At 40.6% G+C, this 21159-nt stretch overlaps 1 protein-coding gene across 1 annotated transcript; it reads left to right on the top strand.

Annotated features, from left to right (window-relative positions):
• Positions 1–1633: 1633 nt before the first annotated feature.
• Positions 1634–9456, top strand: LOC148040747 (serine hydroxymethyltransferase, mitochondrial-like). Its single transcript, XM_087661468.1, has 15 exons — positions 1634–2007; positions 2277–2336; positions 5001–5087; positions 5471–5592; positions 5685–5761; positions 5896–6020; positions 7138–7230; positions 7325–7417; positions 7516–7713; positions 7838–7942; positions 8065–8130; positions 8223–8300; positions 8588–8699; positions 8843–8953; positions 9044–9456. Exons 1-15 carry the CDS (start codon positions 1915–1917, stop codon positions 9190–9192), a joined length of 1569 nt encoding a protein of 522 aa, XP_087517594.1. The 5' UTR covers positions 1634–1914; the 3' UTR covers positions 9193–9456.
• The last annotated feature ends 11703 nt before the right edge of the window (positions 9457–21159 follow it).

The following is a 21159-nucleotide window of genomic DNA, read 5'->3' as shown; positions in this document are numbered from 1 at the left end:
AACTTATCATGAGTACTCTTAACAATCAATGTACCATCAACATATATGACCAAAATGATAAGGCTACCATCACGAGCCTTCACCATGTAAAGACAAAGATCCATAGTATTGTAGGTATAGGATGGCAAATGCAAGAAGGCATTGAACTTATGATACTATTCCCTAGGTGCCAACTTAAGTCCATAAAGACTCTTCCTTTACTTACACACTAGTTGTTCCCTACCCTTTATCATAAAGCCCTTAGGTTTTTGCATATAGATGTTCTCATGAGGGTTCCCATGTAGAAAAGCTGTCCTAATATCCATTTGGTACAGAGTCCAACTATGCTACCTAAGCCAAAACTAAGCAAAATGTAGTCATCTTGGACCCACAAGAGAGAATATCTTATCAAAGTCAACTCCCTTCTCCTCTTTAAAACCCTTTGTAACCAATCGAGCATTGCATACTAGCTTATGGTGACCATAGGTGCTCTTCACCTTACACGTCCACTTGCATAGTAACACATGTTTTCCATTAGGCAAGGAAATTGAATTCCAAGTATGATTCTTTTGTAGGGAGTCAAGCTCAGACTGCATAGCTCTTTCCCAAGATGAATAGTAACCCTGTGTATAGCCTCCTTATAAGTAAGGGGCTCATCATAATCTGTGACCATACCATAATGCATAGAAGAGTCATACTGATCATGAGGGCGCGAGGATCTAGTAGGGTATACATTCCCTAGGCATATTGAATAAAAAATAGTAGGACTGAGTGAAGGGGGGAGCATAAATGCTATAAAAGTCTCAAGCCTCTAAGGCTTATACTACTCACTCATTTTATTTCCATTGATATTCAAAACATAAACTTGATGTCCACTATTTATGCCATCAATAAATCTTCCAAGCCTGAGTAAATAAATATTTAATAAATCCGTAGAGCCTTCTCAAGTGCCCCAAACTATAAATAACAAGTTTGTCCACAATACTAAATTAATGGCTGATCTTCTCTACCTAGAATGATGCCCAAAAGAATGGAGTCCAATAAGTTGGAATGGACCTAGAAAGGTTGGGCAAGGAGTAGAGGAATGCAAGGCTAAATGCAACTAATGCAAGGATAGCCCCTAAATTTTGTGGGATGTTACCTAGGGCTTATGCTTGGTATAAGTGACCTCCTAGGGTCACTAGCTACTAAGCAGAGATGCTCTTGAAGCTGGGAAAGCTAATATTTATGTCAGTTGATGGTTGTCATGGAAGCTTGGTTGAAGCACTTTTTCCTAGGTTGAAGTAGAATAGTTGAAGCTTGAATGCTTACTCTGGTAGTACTGATTGAAAGGGTGAATAAGATGAGAGCCAGAAAGAAATACAAGTGGAAGAAAGAGAGCAATGGCTATGGATATTTGAGCGTAAGAGAGGAAGATCGATATACGAAAACTCTAATAGTCACAGTGTGTGACCTACCTTCCCATTCTATTCGTCACTTGCGTATCGACGTGTCGAAATGCAAGTGACCACTAGCCAGTCCAAAGATGATAAAAGGAATTAGGTATGTGGCCAGGATTAAGGGAAAGGGGTGGGCCTTCTAAGAAAAGGGAAAAGTGGTAAGAGGGGAGAGAGAGAGACAGAGAGGGGGTTCGATCCATGGCCTGCTGCCTCCACCACCTCATCCAGACCATCCTCTTCTTCACCAACTTGTGAGTGATCGATATATCATTCTCTCGCCCAAGCTGGGCCACGTCCTTGCTCTCCAACAACCATCCCTCATCCTCATCTTCTCTCTTTCTATCACGAGAGAGAGAGAGAGAGAGAGAGAGAGAGCCTTCCCTTCCTTCTCTCTTGCCGTGGGGGATCTGCCCCTGCGTTTGCTTCTACCAACCCCACGGTAGCACATTTGTGTAGCAGCAAACTGTGAGGATCCTGGTCGTACTGCAGATACACCATGGCTATGGCACTCACCGCCCTGCGCAGACTGCAGTCATCCACTCGCATTGCCCCTGCTTCGAGCGTGCTACACCGATACACCCGTCAATCGGTATGCCCTCAATTGATTTTCATTGGTTTTGTCTTTTTTCTTGTCTTTTGTATATGTCCTCACAGGATTTCTGTTTTCTTCCCATCCACGGTGATGTCATGCTTGACGCTCCATCTCAGTTGCAGACTCTTACTGAGAAGTTGGGGTGTTAGAACTTAGGACCATTGCCCTGATGTTCTAGCTTCATAAGAAGCCAGAGAAAGAGAGATTATTTGCAACAACACAAGGGTTGCTTTAATTTTTTGGATTGTGCTTGTGTGATTTTGCAGTCGGCTCTGGCGAATGAGGTTGCTTATTCACGCTTCGAAAAAGACAAATCCCATGTAACTGTAAGTGCAGCATGCAGATCTCTCAGATTATTGTTTCTTTGCATTTTGGCATTCATTCCCTAAAGATTCTTAATCAGCATTGGTCGAAGTGTAGAAGTTGTAAGGCATTCCCTTTGAAAGCCTCTAAATGTTTCGCATTATAAAGCTAGTTTTTCCCCAGATAATGTTCTAGATCCAATTATGGTTTGAGAGACTAGAACTTGTGTCATGCACACATTGATACCACGTTAAGGTGCACTTTCATTTTACAAAAGTAGCTTGATCCACTTACTGCATTAAATGTCTGCATGCAGCATAGTCCGAGCATGGTGTAACAAAATCAGTACATTAGAGAAGGGTGCAATAAACTATTTGTCTTGAGAAGCTTCTGTGTTCTTGAGCTCTATACATCACCCTTTCATCCAAGAGGTGTAATTTGGGGCTTGATTTTTAATGCCCCGATGCTACTACCATATAGACTAGATCGCAATGTAAGGAATGCCATGTGATGTGACTTGGGCACACCGTGTGACTAACAGCAGGGTAAAGTTCAATAAGCCCAAGTAAGTGAGAAAACCTGTTAAAACTTCTGGAGACGTCTGTATTCCATCACAGTCATGTGCTATTAGCCCTCTTAACCATCTTACAGCATTTCTAGACCAGACACAATCATGAAAAACAAGTGAATGGGCGGAGGTGGATGTGTAGAGCAGCTGGCTGCCCTTATCAGCATATCACAGCAAGATGCACATTCGGCAGCTTCCAGGCAGCATGTAAGCTGGTTTATAACTGCTTAGGTTAGCTAGGACCAGCAGCAGTAAAAGCAGCAGCCAAACCATAGTTGATGACCTGGTAGAGAGGATGTGACATGTAGTAATCCAGTTGAACCCCAAAACCTCTGAGTTGGGGACTGCATGCTGGTCAACTTTTTACCAGCTCATGAAGGCTTTACATATCTTCTGCTAGATTCCACTAGACCTTCCATTTCCCAAAGATTACACTCACCTTCTGTACTGTACCTAATCCCCTTTCTCTTTGGCATTTGAAAGCCAAAAATAGAAATTAGTAGGCTAAACATGAAGATTCCAATAACCATTGGTTGTATTAGCAAGATATGCTAGCTGCTTTCTTCATGATTGCGTGATCTTCTCAAGATGGAATTATCTGTGTTGTCCTCTTTTCATGTGCACGAGCTTGTCCAATTTATCTTCATATGCACATGAGGTGCTGGACAAGCTCTCCTAGAAGATGAATGAGTCACACTTTTCCCAAGAAATTTGCGGTTGTCTCAAGAGCATATCTTCTGTATTAAATTGGTGTTACATGGTCAAGGCATGAAGCACTTGCCAGCATATTTCACACTTGCATTGGTAAATGACCACCTGCTCTGGATTCACGACCTCATGGGAAAAAAAGGATCAGAGTATTCTGCCTAATTTTTGACATGGAAGGCGGGATGCGTCTTTCAATTTGAAGGAAGCTTGAGCTTGTTACTTGTATGCCACACCATTGGTCTTCTTTGCAATCTGAAACGGCACCTTGTGTGGTAAAACATGTCCAAACTACCTCAGCCTCTACTTCTGCCCTTTGTGGAAGATCAGAAGCATATCAGCATGTGATCATTTTCTTGTATTACTCTTTTATCTGCTGACTAGAAATGAAAGCTGATCAATAGTGAATTTGGTTACTTTGATTGGAGAGGATTCCCCCAAGGAAGCTTGAGGAGAAACATTTTGACTGAACAACTTTGCAGTTTTTGAAGCATCCAAGGGACTTTTTTACTGAAATTTGGTGTTATCTTGCTGTTCAGGGCTACTATTTTAGTAATTGGTGAGTCCTGAATGGTGGAATTATGATATTGGGCATATGGGGAAGCATAGGGCAATTTGGGGTCTCTCATGTGAACTCACAAGACGAGCTCTCTGATAGAACTTAAACAACACAACTGAAAGTGGAGTGATACTCAATGGTAGAGGTTGAAGAGTTGTTTTGGAGGGACAAAAGTTAATGAGCAAATACAGTCTGGAGAGTATTTTGGTTGTGGAATAGCTGCTCTTTCACTAGTACATGGCACACCTGTACAAGTTGTCTTCAAATATAGTGAGTGATGGTGGGGGCCTGTGTGACCTGCTTGGCTGCACAGGTGGTATGGGCAAAATGATTATGTAGTAAAGCAAAGGACAAAACATTTGCAGGTTGTACGGATACAATAATCATGTGGTAAAGCAAAGGACAAAGCATTCGCATGGCTAGGCAGTCACACTGAACAGGCAGGCAGTAGGAAAGTGAAGAGGTATGTGGGTACTTGTACAAGCAATCTGACGTTCTTAAGAGCAAGGATGACATGCTAAGTTGTGGATGCTGGATGTGGAAATTGCAGACTAGTAGACTATCATGTGGATAACAAGGCAGACTGACTGTGAGCCTGATATGTGGAATGCTAGTGTCATTTGCACCTTGTTGTGCGTGTATTAAAGATCATAATGTGTTGCTCTTTGAGACTGAAAGTTAACTAAGAGAATCGACTCCTTGAGACACAGTCACCATTCATGGACTAGCATGATATTGGCCTTAAAATTGAGTTTGCATGCAACAAAGAAGCTTCATCTAATCTATTACAGGTGTTTGCAATTGTTACTAAGATTGGCATGTCCTTAAATGATCCCATCTCTTGTTCTTTTGCAGTGGCCCAAGCAGCTAAATGCTTCTCTGGAAGAGGTTGATCCTGAGATTACAAACATTATTGAGCTTGAAAAGAATCGCCAATGGAAGGTTCTCATTTCTCCAGAAACCTCCCATGTTGTTTTGGAGTTCAAATTTGAAATAGAGAGAAAAGTAGTATACATGTTTTTCAGTTTGTAATTAAAGATACCTTGTTTGAAAGGAGTCTATTCTCTACATACTTTTGTGAGACTGTACTTCTGTAGTTGTTGCCTGCCTCTGGCAGGTTTTGCCTTTGCTTTTCTGTTGTATGATACCTTTTTTCATAAAAATAGTAGGTTTGTAGTACTCTCTCTAGGCAGTCTGAGTGATTGAATTTCACTTTGTTGGTTGTCAATGGGCTTGGAGTTCTGGATGATATGCAAGACCGATTGAGGCCTCAAATAAAATCTAACTATTTTAAATCCTCATGCACTGTCGTGTTTTTTTTGCAGGGTTTAGAGCTGATTCCTTCAGAAAATTTTACATCCCTTTCAGTCATGCAAGCAGTTGGATCTGTAATGACCAATAAATACAGTGAGGGTTATCCAGGAGCTCGCTACTACGGAGGAAACGAGTAAAATATAATTGCTAGTGAACTGTTTATGTCGCTGCCTTTCTGGCAAACCATGTCTTTCCTTTGATTGGCTACTGTTCATCAATATATAGGTACATTGATATGGCAGAATCTTTGTGTCAGAAGCGAGCATTAGAAGCTTTTCGGCTTGATCCAGCTAAGTGGGGAGGTCTGTTTTTGAAGATTTCACAGCACAGCAGTGTTTAATAGCAGTAAATGCTTTATCTGGTTAGTTACAGTGGATTCTGCCCTATTATTCATCTGCTGACTTGGCTTTACTTGTAAATCTTTTGGAATTTGCAGTTAATGTTCAGCCTTTATCAGGCTCTCCTTCAAATTTTCACGTTTACACTGCTCTGCTCAAAGCTCACGATCGGATTATGGCATTGGATCTTCCTCATGGTGGGCATCTTTCACATGGATATCAGGCAAGACTGCCCCTCCTCTGAGATCTAATAAAGAACCAGATAGTTAGAAGGAAGTAGCTATTGAATGACAGAGATCTGATCTTCTCACTCCTAGAGCATCGGAATTGCATTTAGCAAGGTATGTCTTGTATTTTGACTTGCATGTCGACGGTGATCCCAAAAGTCATAGATATCTCTTGAGAGGTTTTTTCTTCTTCTTGAAGCTTTTCAGAATTGCATGATATCTTAGCTCAAGTTTTTTTTTGTAATGCCAAGGTCTTTAACTTTGGCCATGGTAATTTTTTGTTAGTGAAGGCCATTTATTTTTGTGGCTCAACACTTGTTGCCTCTCCACTCAGGTTTGATTGGCAAAGTTTTTAAGGCTTTATTATGCAAGTGTGAGAAACTACCCCAGTTTTACCTCAAGCCTTTGTAAGAGATAGGCTGCCATAGCCTCTCTCCACACACTCCCAGCTATGAAAATGAAACCTCAACTGTCCCTCCTGAATGCTCATGGGATACTCGTAGTGATACTCATCAACCAGTCTGTTCCTCAGCTGGCTGTGCAATTTTCTAGAGGCCTTTGTCTTGTCAGCTGGATGTTGTCATCATGCTTTGGGTCTGTAGTTTAAGGGTTAAGCCAACTCTCTCTTCACCCTTTCTAACTGCCTCCTCTGAGCAAAAAGTTCACACACCTCACTTGCGAGATCCAGGTTTGAGATGTGGTATTTCTTTAGTTATGTCACCTTTTACATGCCACATGTTACAGCTGTGGCAAGAATCCAATTGAAAATCAGTTGGAAGCATGGGTAAAACAGATATATCTTCAATTCCAGTCATTCTCATGTACATGCCACGTGACACATTGGTGAAATTCAGTAGAACAGCTATTTACATTACAAGAAGTCAGAGATCTATGTTGGTGAGGGACATTAGCGTTGCATTATGGCTTGAGAAAGATATTGTAGCTAAAGGAAGGAACAAGACATTCAACATAACTTTTTCCCATCTTTTGGATTTTTTGTCAGAATGAAAGTTTTGATTTGAAAGTTTGTTTGTTTGGGGGACTCTTTGAGTGGAGTACTAATTTTGATCACAATTTGTCCGAAAGCTCCTCTAATAGTTATGGTACTTGCAGACAGACACAAAGAAAATATCAGCAGTTTCAATATTCTTTGAAACAATGCCATACCGGTTAGATGAAAGCACTGGAATAATTGATTATGATCAGGTCTTTTCCCACTTTATCTTGTCCTGCTTATAGCAGCATACTTTGCTCAATGTTATTATTAGTTATTGTATGCTTTTGCTTGTGCTGATTGCAGCTAGAGAAATCTGCAGCTTTATTTAGGCCAAAGCTCATAGTTGCAGGTGCCAGTGCTTATTCTCGGCATTATGATTATGCACGGATGCGTAAGGTAGCCATTTGAAGACAACAGCAAATTTTGCTCATTGTTCGAAGTTGTTTGGCAGAAACCTAATACTGAATTATCTGGATATTCCATTCAAAATGTAGATCTGTGACAAACAAAAGTCTATATTGTTAGCGGACATGGCACATATTAGTGGATTGGTTGCTGGCAATGTGGTGCCTAGTCCATTTGAGTATGCAGATGTGGTGACAACCACCACCCACAAGTCACTGCGTGGACCTCGTGGAGCAATGATTTTCTTTAGGAAGGGATTGAAAGAAGTTAACAAGCAAGGAGTTGAGGTTGAATCATACCTTTCTTTCCTCTAGCTTTGGCATGACTCCTTTGTTTGTTTTCATTTTCTGGATGGATTAATTTGAGGGGAATCATTTGAATCCGGATCTCAAAGTTTAACTCTGGCAATAGATCATGTATGACTATGAGGAGAAAATAAATGCGGCTGTTTTCCCTGGTCTGCAAGGAGGTCCTCACAATCATACGATCACTGGGCTTGCCGTTGCTCTGAAGCAGGTAAATTTACGGAACATCTTTGGTACTTAACTCAATACTGAGGCTTTTTATCAATCTTATGGTTTTTGGCATTTTAAACTGATGTTCGATGTCTGTCTTCTGCCATGACATTTGACTTTCAGGCAGCTTCTCCAGAGTTCAAGGCATATCAAGAGCAAGTTCTGAGTAACTGTAGTCGGTTTGCTCATGTATTGAATATATGACCTCTCGATCTGATGTTTCTAGTCAAAAGTTTGTGGGACCTTGTCTTTCTCTCTAACTGGTAACTTTGGATTTGCAGGCCTTGAAGAGCAAAGGCTATGATCTGGTGTCTGGTGGAACTGACAATCACTTAGTATTGGTCAATTTGAAGACCAAGGTAATTTTCCCATCTTGCAGAGACCTGAGCTAGTAGCCTAAGGAAGCACCCTAGATAGGGTTGTGGCATTCCGGAAACGTAACACGTATTTGAGTACATGGACTACTGGACACAAGTCTCTTATGTGAATTGTGCTTGCAGCTACCAAACATTCCAATCCATATTTAGAGGAAAAGCTGCTTTTTGCATTTTATGCTTGGCTTAGGTTCCTGTAAACTAAATCGAAATTTGGTTCTGGATGTGAAATCTTCAAGAGCATGGCTTTAATTTGGGTTGATTGGGGGCAGGGTATAGATGGCTCCAGAGTTGAACGGGTGATGGAGCTTTGCCATATTGCAGCCAATAAGAACACTGTTCCAGGAGATGTGTCTGCAATGGTCCCTGGGGGCATCCGCATGGGTATACCATCTCTCTTTTGCAGTTTTCAAGAGTTTAACCTGTTCATGAGCTTTTGAATGGTGATATAAAGTCTGGTTATGTGAACTTGGGAGTAACTCATGACATGAACAATTTATTATTGCTGTATTGCATTTTTATTTCAGGAACTCCTGCTCTAACATCCAGAGGTTTTACTGAAGAGGATTTTGAAAAGGTTGCTGAGTTCTTTGATGGTGCAGTGCAATTGGCATTAAAAGTCAAGCAATCAACTAAAGGTGTGCATGAAAAAAAGATTGTATCTATATCTTTTTAGTATGTTCTTTAGGGTTGATGTAACAGATTTATGTGTTTTGGTTCTTTAACAGGAACGAAGTTGAAGGATTTCAATGCAACAATTGACACAAATGAAAAAATTAAATCTGAGATACAAGCGCTTCGTCATGATGTTGAGGAGTATGCAAAGCAGTTCCCAACCATTGGGTTTGAAAAGTCTTCCATGAAGTACAAGGATTGAGAGTCTTGCTTGGAGGGCTTCAGATTGCATCTGAAGAAAAAAGTGTGTACAAATATGTTACTGAGCTAGGGAAGTATCATCCCATGGCAGAAGCCATACTTTGGCCCTGCTGAAGCAGCAGGACAATTGAACATCTTAGCACGATTGTTGTACTGATCTGCCAGAACCAGCACGTCAGTCATGTTGATAAAGCTTTAAGATGGTTTTGTAAAAAGAGTTATAGCATCTTCATGGAGGTGAATTAAATGAGCATTTGTACAAGAATGTCCTTGCCATCAGTGAATTTTGTGAAATGTGTTTGTGTGCCATAAAAGAAACCAAAAAAGCACATCATCTCAATCAGGGCAACACTCTAGCTGCAAGATAGAGATGTAAATAAATAATTTACTTGTGGTTCACATCTCTCCTCAAAATCTCTCTTTGGTAGCTTTGTAGTGTCCTGTCATAGTTGGTCTTCACAAATGGCCAAATGGTCACCCTTGATCACCATCGATGTGGGCTTGCAGTCCTTCAAGACAGTGAGGCAGAGCCAATCAATTTCTTGATCAGTCAGTCTCTTATATTCTGATTCCCTCAAGATCCATTATGCTTGGACCGTTCTGGTCAAAGACATCAACCTACCTTTGGATGTCCTTATTGGCAATAGCAAGGCTAAGTTTTGGTTATTGCAGGGCTGGGTGGAACAGGGAATCAAGGGCTCTCCATAACTCCATAGGCTTCTGAGAAGACACAAGTCAGCTCTTTGGTCGGAAGGCCCACCCACTGCGTTGACCCAAACACCTCCTTCCAAGCAGCTAGTAGTGCTTTTGCAGTTTGTGACTGTTTGATCTTGATCTCTATTTCCTTAGTTGAGGTAGTTCGCCCATCCAAAGCTGTCCCATAATCCCTTGTCCCAATGGTTCAATTAGTATGTCCATGGCTGTCCAATGCCCATTCTTTTGACCAGTGAAAAGGCCATCCTTTCCACCCGCTCTTTTAGCCCTCCCAGGCCCAGCCTGCATGATCCTCACTTCCTGTGAGTAGTTACCACATGCCGAGGGCTTGAGTGCAAAGATTGCTTGCTGCCCATATCCTGGATGAATGTCTGAATTGTTTCTCAATTTGTTGTCAGGACTTGCTGAAGACAAATGCTGCTGCCCCAAATGTCAGAGCCAGGGTAATGATTGCTTTAGGTGTTGGCGGTCTGTCCACAAAGAAAACATGCCTATATTATCTTCCTCTCAATTTAATTTTCATCTCTGCTTAGGTGTGATGGCAACACCAGCCAGACACTCTGAGACTCTAAAGACTATCCCATGCTCTATTCAATTGAACCTGAGTTGGGTCAGCCAATTTGGCTGATTGCCCTAGCTTTAAAGCACCATCTCACTAATGTCAACCCAAACAAAAATACGTTAGGAAAACCAATACTTAAACAATCCAAGAGCCCATTGGCTCTTGTTCCCACTTGTTGGTCTTCCAGAACCTCATTCTTATGAAATCCTTCTCTTAGCTACAAACTAGGCTGTTTTGCACAATGGATACAATCTGCTCACAGCAAAGTCTTGTATATGGTTTCGATGCACTTCTATCCTGAACAGGCACACTACCATTAAAAGCTAGTCAAAGCTTATGGTTACTCGGTTGGTTAGATGCTGTTAATAATAAGAGCAGTCAGCCAATTTAGCAGATTGCCCTAGCTCCAAAGCACCCTCTCGGTCTTCATTTGGCTTACTACTGAGCCTGAGAGGTATGGGAATTGGTTGCACACCTCCAAGAGGGCTTTAATTGAGTCATTTGCTGCTTCCACTACACATGAGTTGTCATTTGCAAAGAATTGCAAACAGAGTAACCTGCTTGGTAGTGAGAGACCCTTGATAACACCTTGAAGCACCTTGAGGTCAATCTTTTTGAGCAATGGGCCAATGATGTTTGCAAACAAAGGTGCACTGGGGCAGCCTAGCTTGATTGACCTTCTCCAATTGAAGATTGATGAGCGAACCAGAGTAATAAATATCTTAGGTGAAAGCATTTGGAGAAAAGTTATCATGAGTCACTAGTCGGGCCGAGTTGGCACCAAACCCATCACCACCTATAGTTACATCAAGATAAAATTCTAGATGATGTGGTCATATGCTTTGTCAAAGTCCATATTGTTAAGGTTGAAGGTTTTGTTGAGGGACATTGCCAAATCCATACAGAATACAACATTTAGCATTTCATCATGAATTCTTTGCCCAAGACAAAACCATGCTATAATGGATGTAAGACCTCTCAAAACAATATTTTGCATTGGATCATGAATTCTTTGCCTAAGACAAAACCATGCTATAATTCATGTAAGATCTCATCTAGTATGAACTTGGCTCAAATTGTGAATCTTGAGGATCTTGTTATAGGCTAGGTTGAGCATAGTAAACGGTCTTCAGTTGGGTACACTTTATCATCCCACAATTTACTTCCTTGGGGGAAACATTTCCTAAGAAAATAGATCTCTACCACAAGTCTCTCAAATTCCTTGGAAGAGTTCAAATTAGGAATCCATCAAGGGTAGGGGATTTTCCCTTCTTCATCTTGGAGAGAGCATACTTGAGCTACTCTTGAGAAGTGTCAGTCCAATAGTAGGGTTGCTTTAGTTGGGATTGCAAGAGGTAGTCAATTGCAAACTCTTGCAACTTGCCCATGTTTGCAACTAACACTTCATCCTTTTTACCACCACTATTGCCTGTAGAACCACTAACAATAACCAAATCATTTGTTAAGATCTTACCTTCACTATCCTCTATTTTGACAATGGTCTCCCTCAACTTCTTGTTCTCGAGGGACTTGAAGAAGATTGAGTTTGGTGTAGCCCATATACATAACATCACCCTCATGATTGCATCTTAGCAACTTGAACTTTGTTTCTTTTCATAGCTTTGGTGACATCTTTAGTACTTTATAGTGGTCATACAACGGGAATCTAATCATGAGGCCAAACAATGATAGCATGAAGGGTACCTATAAATTGAACAGCTCTATCATTACTTTGTTTCCTATGCAAATCCTTAAGCTTGACAAAGACTTTTCAACACAATAGACACCTTTTCATTATGATTGACCTATATCATAGTATGGTTTTGCTAACCCTCTCGAGCATTTTTCAATTCTCCTTCCATTTTGCATAAGATTTGTGTCCTTTCAAAAGTTGATATTTAGCTTAAGTGATGGGCATGGATGTGCCAATTACCATTGTCCTAAAGGTTAGGAAGAGAGGATTGCGATTCAATAACACAATCTCAGAGTAATTCTTAGCTGATGTGTGTCTCGTACGGTTCTCTCCTGCTTGTGCACCTCAATCTGAGTCAGACGAGGATATTAAGAGATGTGATATATTCCTTGTATATCAATTCTCTCTTCGAGATCTTTAGGTGGAGTTCTATTCTTGCATATGTCTTGGTAGTCAATTTCATTGCTTTTGGGTATGCATTTTTGCCACATGGCAAGGTGGGTAGTTTCTCATAGTTGGGTAGTGCTAGACTGGGCACTTCTCTAGCCAAGTTATTGCTCCTTCGGCTATTTATGCTTGTTTTACAAGGACAAGAATTTTTAGCTTATGCTCTTGGAACACAAGCATAAGTATTGTGTATGTGTGAGATTAAGTTGAATATGACTCACAGTGATAGACAATCCTAGATTGGGCAATGGGGAACATTGGCAGAAGTTGTGGTGGACATGTGCTAGTGGGGTATCAAGGATAGATTGGAATCAAATCACTTATTGTCTCTAAGTTTTGTGGACATCTTTCAACATTTTCAAGTTCAAAGAGGTTAGCTTTAAATTTGGGGCTAAGTTATGGCCAAGGTTTGGGTAGGGTCATGCATTTTTCAATTTAATGAATTATTACTAGTTAAAAATGAAGTCTAGAGGTTGACTTTTGCTACGAGGGTAGGTTTGAGACTTGGCAAGCAGCCATGTTTGGGGGCCATGCAAGGTTATGTGAGGCCATTCTAGGCCCTATGGAGTTAGAGAGAGTACATTTGGGGAGAATTGTAAGAAGTTGAGCATCTTGGTATCAAGGTGATCTATTCTAGAGGTTGATCTAGGTGGATTGACAATGAAGAAACCCTAACTAATTTTAGGGATATCTAGAGGTGGTTGTAAGAGGGACAAGATCTAGAGGTAGTTTAGTTGTAGGTGACATTATGGGTGACATGCAGTGTTTGATGATTGCATTTGGTATGGAACATTGAGCATACAACTAGTTTTGGAGTCCAAGTAGGGGTTTAATATAAGCCACATCATTTAATGCACAATTAGACATAAGTGACCTGATTTCATTATGTTTTTGTGCATGGAGTTATTGTTGGTCATTATTTTTGGGGCAAAAGTTTTATCTCTCATACTTGTGCTTTCCCCTCTATGTTGATGCATATGCCATGTGGTGAAAGGAATTGAATATTCAAGCTATGAGAACATGTCGTGTTGCTGATTGGAAATTTATTGGTCCCAATTTGCAACCAACAATGATTAGGGTTTGCATGGCTATGTTGGGATGTGTGCATGCATGCCTTAGCAATTGGGAAAGGTTGCTAATGTAAACTTGGTTAGTGGATATAGGAATCAGTGAATCTAGTGGTCTAAGGTTGATTTGCATGCTATTGGGGAAGATTCAGTTTGGGGTTCTTTGGATGGGGCAAATTGAATTTTAGGGGGGTTGTTTACAGTAAGTAGCTCACAACAAGAAAGGGATTGGATCCCCAGTTGTTCAATCGATTTGTAAGGGTGAAGTGCATGTGCTATCATGGACTTCGAGTTTCTTTGTAGGAAAATTCCTCATGCACAAATGCATCGTATGAGTGACATTCCTTGGACTGCCAAAATGGATGGATGGAGAAGTTAGACCTGGAGGATGTAGTGGGTAAGGTATTTGTTGGTGATTCTACATGGAAGATTACTCATGGGAATCTTGTCTTTGCTCGAGGTGCCAAGGTTGGTAGCCATTATCCCTTGCTTGTATCTGGATCTATTGACCATGTTTTGGCTATGGTTGACATACCACATGTACCTTTATGGCATTGTCGCCTTGAACACGTCCTTAAAAGGAATGAAAATGCTTTCTCATTTGCACTATCTTTCGTCCCTTGACTACAAATGTTTTGATTCATGTGATCATTGTCTTTATGGCATGTAAACTTACCATTTTCATAAAAATTCTAGCATGGGTATTTGCATGGGTGAGCCTCTGGCTCTTGTTCATTCTGATGTATGAGATTCCATGCCCTGTCAATCCACTAGGTGGTGTGAAGTACTTTGTGACTTTCATTGATGATTATTCACATAAGGTCTAGGCATATCTGTAACAAATCGTAGGACCCCCCCTTTTTTCAACAATATTAATAGAAAATTTTTTACGTCCTTTCCCCCCCATTGACATTGCTAGTTGGCAAAGGGAGGGGGAGCCGTAGTAGTAGTTGTTGAGGATAAAGAAAAAGAGGATGACGATGGAGCTGCAATAAGAGTCGAAGTAGATGAAGTACAAGTCAATGGGGAGTTGGAGGCGACGACAGTGAGGATGACGATGATGACGAAGATATCGATCAAGTTGAGGACGACGATGATAACGACGATGGGGAGAAGGGGTACATGTTGTCGGAGCGTTTGCGGTTGAAAGTCTATCGTAGGGATAAGAGACAACAGGGTGAAGGGAAATTCAAGGAGTGGAGTAGATGGAAGAGAAGGGGTTGAAAGAAAGAGAAGATATGAAAGAATACTCGTAGAAAGAAACAAAAGACGTAGTATAATACTCACAGAATTGAAGCCTATCGGTTTATTTCTCCATTATGAGAAGACAAATCTCTTGTACATAAAAACATACACAAAATAATACCTTCCTCTATGTTGCTCAGACCGCCAATCTAATGCTTCCATTGGCTCCGAAAGGGGGGTAAAATACCAGCACACTTGGCCAGAATTCTGCCAAATCACTCCATCTCCCACTTCGGAGTGCTGTTCACTGCTTGAAAACAGCGATCGCGACATGCGCGATTTCATCTATCTCTCTTTTTACATTAAATCCTCATAGATGGATGAAAGCTACATGCTTTCTTTTGCATGTCATCCTAATCTAGAAGTTGTCTATAGTTTTTGGATTTTTACAAAAGATAATATCTAAAATATCATAAATTGGCTACACTTGTCCAAAAAACTAATATGTTTGAACCATGGACACTAACACTAATGTCTAAAATGGCATTGGCTCTCTAGATCAATAAGAAAGCCGCACTTTAGAGTTTTTCACATGTTGTGTGTGATCAATAAGAAAGCCGCACTTTAGAGTTTTTCACATGGTGTATGCGTAGCGGCATGACATCCACCCCCTCCTAACTTGCACATCCTCTAGCTTGTGCCAAAGTCTTATGGATCCACAGTGTCAGAAGAAGTATCCTTTGCCATATCAATGTCTTCATCTTCTACCTCTTCTTCTTCCATATTCTCATGTTCATGCTGAGTATCCAGCTCCTTCAACTCATATGCCGAAGACTCCCTACGTTTAAAGAGTTTGATACGTTTTCCAGCCATTGGAATTGTCAAAAACAAACCTTACCACATATGGACCAAACCGCCGCTTTGTCATCTTCCGACTGGCACTATGGTGATTTTCTAAGCTACTATCATAAACTAGCATCCAGTCTCCTTCTTGTATAGCTCGTGGTCGAAGTCTGTGTTGCTTGTCAAACCTCTTCTTGTTCTTGATCCTTGCAGTCTTTAGCTTTTTCATGGCTGTCTCAATGTCTTCAGGCCTTCTTTCTAACTGTCTAATGTGTAGGACCATCAACTCTTCTCTATTCAAACCCTCTTCCCATGGTAGAACACTCCAAGTAGCAATAGTCTCCTCAATAGGCATGATTGGCTGTTGTCCGCATATTAATTCAACATGCATATACCCTGTAATTGCACTATGAGGAGTCCTATCAGCCCACAAAGCAAAGGGTAACATTCTTGGCCATTCTTTCATCCTGCCCTTGCATGACTTTGCTAATGCCTTAATGATAGGCTGATGACCTCTTTCACTTTTGCCATTTGCTTCACGATTGTAGGCTGAAGTTAAAGCTAGCTTGATACCCAATCGTGAAAAGAAGTCACGAGCCTCATCCACATCCAATTCTCCTCTGTCAGCAACCACTTTACTAACACAACCATACCTGCAAAAGACTTCTTCCAATAAGAACCTGCAAACTGCTTGAGTAGTCTTTGTACTAAGAGCTCGACCTTTCACTTGATTTGTCAAGTCTTCTCGTGCAAGCACAAGATATCTCATATTCCATAAACCTATAGGCATGGTAACCAAATCAACTACCCATTTGTAATGCATAGACAATGGATAGGTCGGTTGCAACCCATCTCTATGCTTTACCATGGAATACATCTGATAGACATTGCATGATTCCACATAATGTTCCACATTTTTATACATGTTTTGCCACCAATACTTCCCTTTGATATTGGCAAATGTGCCTCAAACTCCTCTATGTCTAGCCCATAAGCTTTCATGAAACTCCTACATCACCTGTTGTTGAGAAGCCCTATCTCCCAAAACACGTACTTGAGCTTCTCTCTTTTTCTTTGCATGCTTCCATAAACATCCATCTTTTAAGAAAAACCCATAAGATTTTCTTTTAATTCTTTTGAATTCAGCTTCAGACCATTCAGCCTTCTTTGTCATGAGGCTAAGATATTGACCTATTTTTAGCCAATCATCCTCATACAACTCTTCCAAAAATTGTGTTCTCACTGAAGCATAACATTGATGATGCTTTCTCTCTACCACCCATTTATTCTCCATGGCTGTAAGCTCTTTTCTTACTGCTGAAATCCATGTTACAATAATTGTACTTGTAGTTAACAACAACTGCATACTCATTCCCTATTGTCATAAAGTCATTTTCACCACCTATCACATCATCCTATTCATCTTCCATCAACTCCTCTTCATCTTCAAACCTCGCTCGTGAAAGCATGTCAGCCACGGGGTTTTCTCTACTTGCAATATGTTGAAAATCAGGATTAAGTGACTTTATATATGCAATCCATCGTAACATGGCAATATTAGGAGTTGAGCAATTTGCTATCATGCCCAATAGAGGTAGACAATCAGTCTCTACCACTACATGAGCTCCCATAAAATACTCCCTATCACACTTAAAGGCTGTTACTACACCCTAAAGCTCTCTTTTGACTTGAGAATACCGTCGTTGGCATTCATTGAGGACCTTTGCTCCAAACCGAATGGCATATCTATTCCCATCAACATCATCCTAACCCACTGCCCAACCAATGCCAATTGGGCTTGTATCCACAGTGAGAATAATAGGTTGCCCATTCTCATAATTTGCTCTCTTTAGTGTTGAGACTGAAATCAATAAGCTCTTTAACTTCTGAACTGCCTTCATATGCTGTTTTTCCCACCAAAACTTTTGCCCTTTTCTCAAGAGCTGATATAGACTTTCAGCCACATGAGCAAAATGCGGAATCCATATAAAGTAAAAGACACATGCACCCAAAAATCTTCTTACCTCGGATACATTTGAACATGTCTCGTGCATCTTGCTTATGGCATCAATCTTTACTGGTGAGGGCTTTCTTCCATATGGTCCACACATGTGCCCAACAACCAATGCTTCCTCTACTCCAAAAACTGATTTTTCTCCTGACATAGTCAAATGCACTTCTTCAAGACGGCTCAAAGTCCTGTCACAATTAGCAATATGATCAGCCACAAATCCTCTACATCCCTGATCATTCAACTCTTCATTCTTCTCATGGATATCGCACCCTTTTATCGGCACATCATCAAGAAAGTGTAAGGTCAACTGAGGAATATACTCCCTCAAAACTTTATGCATAGCATTCATCATATGTGCCACTGAATTGGTTTCCCCCTGTGGAAGCGTACACATCCTAACCAATTCAAGTGGTGTCTTCATGGTAGTGATATCCCGACTTTCTAATGCAAGCTGGAACTGATCATATCCTGAATATAAATCTCCCAAAGAGTAAATGGCTTTGCCTGCAAATGCTTCTGCAAATTCATCCACTATCAGGCCTGATTCAACATTCCTTATGGTGACTTTATTAACTGGTTGCAAATCCTGTATAAACCTCGAAGAACCATTCTTCTTTGGAACAATAAACCACCAATTCGAATATGGAGTTGAAGAGGACTCCAAAATCCGCATCCTGATCTTCTCATTCAAAAGCTTTAGCAACTTAGGCAAATATGCCCGAGGTACTAGAACAGGCTTTAAATTCCATGGCACATCAGGTACTGTAAAGATCACCATAGGTGCAACTATGGTCGGATCAACACATCCAATTTCATTTGGCTGAAATGCAAAGGCTTTCCCATGCCTTGCCAACATCTGTAAGAAACAAGATCTTTCTACAGGTAAAAGAAAGCTTGTATCACCAATTTTTAGCTTTTGTAAAGTTTCAGCTGTAAATTTATGTCCCACTCCATGTGGATCCCGTAAACTAGACTATTGAGTCACTTTTTCAGCCAACACATCACTTTGAGGTGGTAAAGGCAAAGCCATAGGCTTAACCTTCTTTGCAACTGTTTGTACTTTGTATCCACCCTTGCTTCAGCCTTGTTTTGCAGCCCATAACATTCATGCTTAGCAAACTCTTGAATGACTTCATACATTTCTAAAGTGTCAACATAAATAACCTCTTTTTCAGCCCTGCTTTTAGCATTAATTGCTGCAGAAAAGTTCAGCCACTGTATCAACATCAATTAGGCTTGAAAATAGCCCTAAAATACCTTCATTTGCAGCCATCAAACCATATGTCTTCAGCTCTTTTTCAACCCATCCTACATATTTCTTTTCAGCCCTGCACATGGCTGAAACATTCTTAAAACTGCCAAGACTACATGCTGTCCATTCCTGCAATCCAGACACAAACACAGTTTCCCCCTTTCTTGGAGGCATAATTATCTTCCTAGAGGCACTGCCATAGCCTCCTCTTATAGCAGTGCTATCTAAAAACCCTTAAACTCTCATGCATTAGGTGGCATGGGATTATCCCGTAGCTTATCTCGATTGTGGGGATGATTCACACAAATAGTGAGAAACTATACTGCCTTTGTATTATCTTTACTCCGAACCCGAGCATATGAAGAACCATCATCCAAGGCTTTTGTTTCCAGCCTTGATTTTGAAATATAGGACTGCCCCAAAATCACTGGATAACTACATGAATCTTGCACAAAAAAATGATATTCATTCCTAACATCTCCAATAGTCACGGGTACATTCGGACAAGTTGCATAAAGATCCCCTGATGAATTGTTTGCTGCCTGCCCGCACGCGCCATTCTGAATCTACATCAATTGGACAACCTCCATTCTCATACAAATTGCGTGCCATAACATTGATTTCAGAACCACGATCCAAGAGAGCTATGCAAGGCGTCTCTCTTTCTCCCACTTTAACAATTGTCTTTGTTGTAGCACGAGCCCAATGTGTTCGTGAATAATGACTGCTTGGAATAAAATGAGCATATTCTTCTTCATGTGCTTGTTGATGGACATCCCTATTATACATAGCCTTTTCTCTATGCTTAGTGCTGCCCATAATACCATTTTTGGCCACAAGCTTGCTTCCCATACTTCCATCTAGCCCATTTTTAGCATCAGCCTGTTCCAAAACAACATTACATACATCATTATATTCCCTTTGAAGATGTTTCCCTATGTCTTTGTCAACCTGCATCAATGCTTGCAAAACTTCACCATCAAACTCTCTTTTTCGTTTCAGCATATCAATGATTGCATCATGAAATTTATGCTTTGCGATTCTAAGAACTTCGCCAAGTGTGAATTCCACTCTACTGCCAAGTATGCGATCTTCCAAGACTTTTTAAAGATTTGTGGTAGTCTCAAGATCTGATTGTAACCTGTAACCTGGCTACTTGCCCCTTTTCTTCCCTTCTTGTTTCTTCTCTTGAGATGTATCATCCATAACATGCTCAGGTATGACTTTTTCAGTCTCTTTTTGTTGCTTCATTTTACTTCGTATTATGCGTTTAGATGGGCTTGAAGAGGAAGGACCAGCAATGTCCTAATCTCTTCTTCTCTTTTCTTATGGGTGTAGACAGTTTGTTGCATACCATATTGTGGATTGTGAGAGGATGTTGACACATATAAAAGAGGTGCATTTAACAATTTATGGGTCTGTCTTTGGAATTGAAGAGGTTTTGATTGTTGGGCATATGTGTGGGCCCTATGGGCGAAGACCATCACTAGAAAAAATAGATGGGATTGATAGAATGCAAGATGTATGCACGAATGTATTAGAGGCACGTAGATTCTTGGGGTGCATGTGTGTTCCTTTTTGATATGGATTCCTCACTTTGCACATGTAGCCAATGCTCTATATCAGCTTCTAAGGAAAGGTCAAAGGTTTCATTGGGAAAGGAAGCATAAAAAAGCAATGAAGAAATTGAATTAGCTCTTAAAATGTGCTCCTATATTGAGAAAGGCTAACTATTCACATGGAAATTCTATCATTATTACTATTGATACAGACCCAATCGAGATTGGATGGGCAATCGGGCAAGATGATGAGGAAGGGCAAAGATATGCAATTTTCTTTGGTACTAAAGTATTGATAAAACGACAGAGAAGGTATCCACAGGTAAAAAGAAAGTTATGGGGAATTGTGATAGCCCTTAAATGTGATAAGGAGTATTTTATGGGTGCTCATGTAGTCATTGAGGCCGATTATTTGTCGGTATTGGTTTGCGACAAATGATTGCTTTGTTGCAGCAACAACAACAACAACAGTTGTTGTTACAACAATAGATGCAAACTCGGCAGGAAGCATAAAGAATTGATTCCTTAGCCGTGAATGCATTGCAGGTAGTGGGACAAGAATTGAAGCAGTTTAAAGGTCAAAATGTTTCAGTCTTCATCCGACTGTATGAAGAAAAGATGTTGTTTCATGG

This window comes from Lygodium microphyllum, chromosome 2, assembly GCF_053477565.2.
Source record: "Lygodium microphyllum isolate KBCC chromosome 2, Lygodium_microphyllum_v1.1.10, whole genome shotgun sequence".
NCBI classification, from domain to species: Eukaryota; Viridiplantae; Streptophyta; class Polypodiopsida; order Schizaeales; family Lygodiaceae; genus Lygodium; species Lygodium microphyllum.
This window is presented reverse-complemented; position numbering and strand designations above follow the sequence as displayed.

Excerpts from the sequence above, each read along its gene's own strand:
- LOC148040747 (XM_087661468.1), top strand. The coding sequence starts at position 1,915 with ATGGCTATGGCACTCACCGCCCTGCGCAGACTGCAGTCATCCACTCGC. Across the intron at positions 2,008-2,276 it reads ACCGATACACCCGTCAATCG|TCGGCTCTGGCGAATGAGGT; the intron begins GTATGCCCTCAA and ends GTGATTTTGCAG. Across the intron at positions 8,131-8,222 it reads ACTGTAGTCGGTTTGCTCAT|GCCTTGAAGAGCAAAGGCTA; the intron begins GTATTGAATATA and ends TTGGATTTGCAG.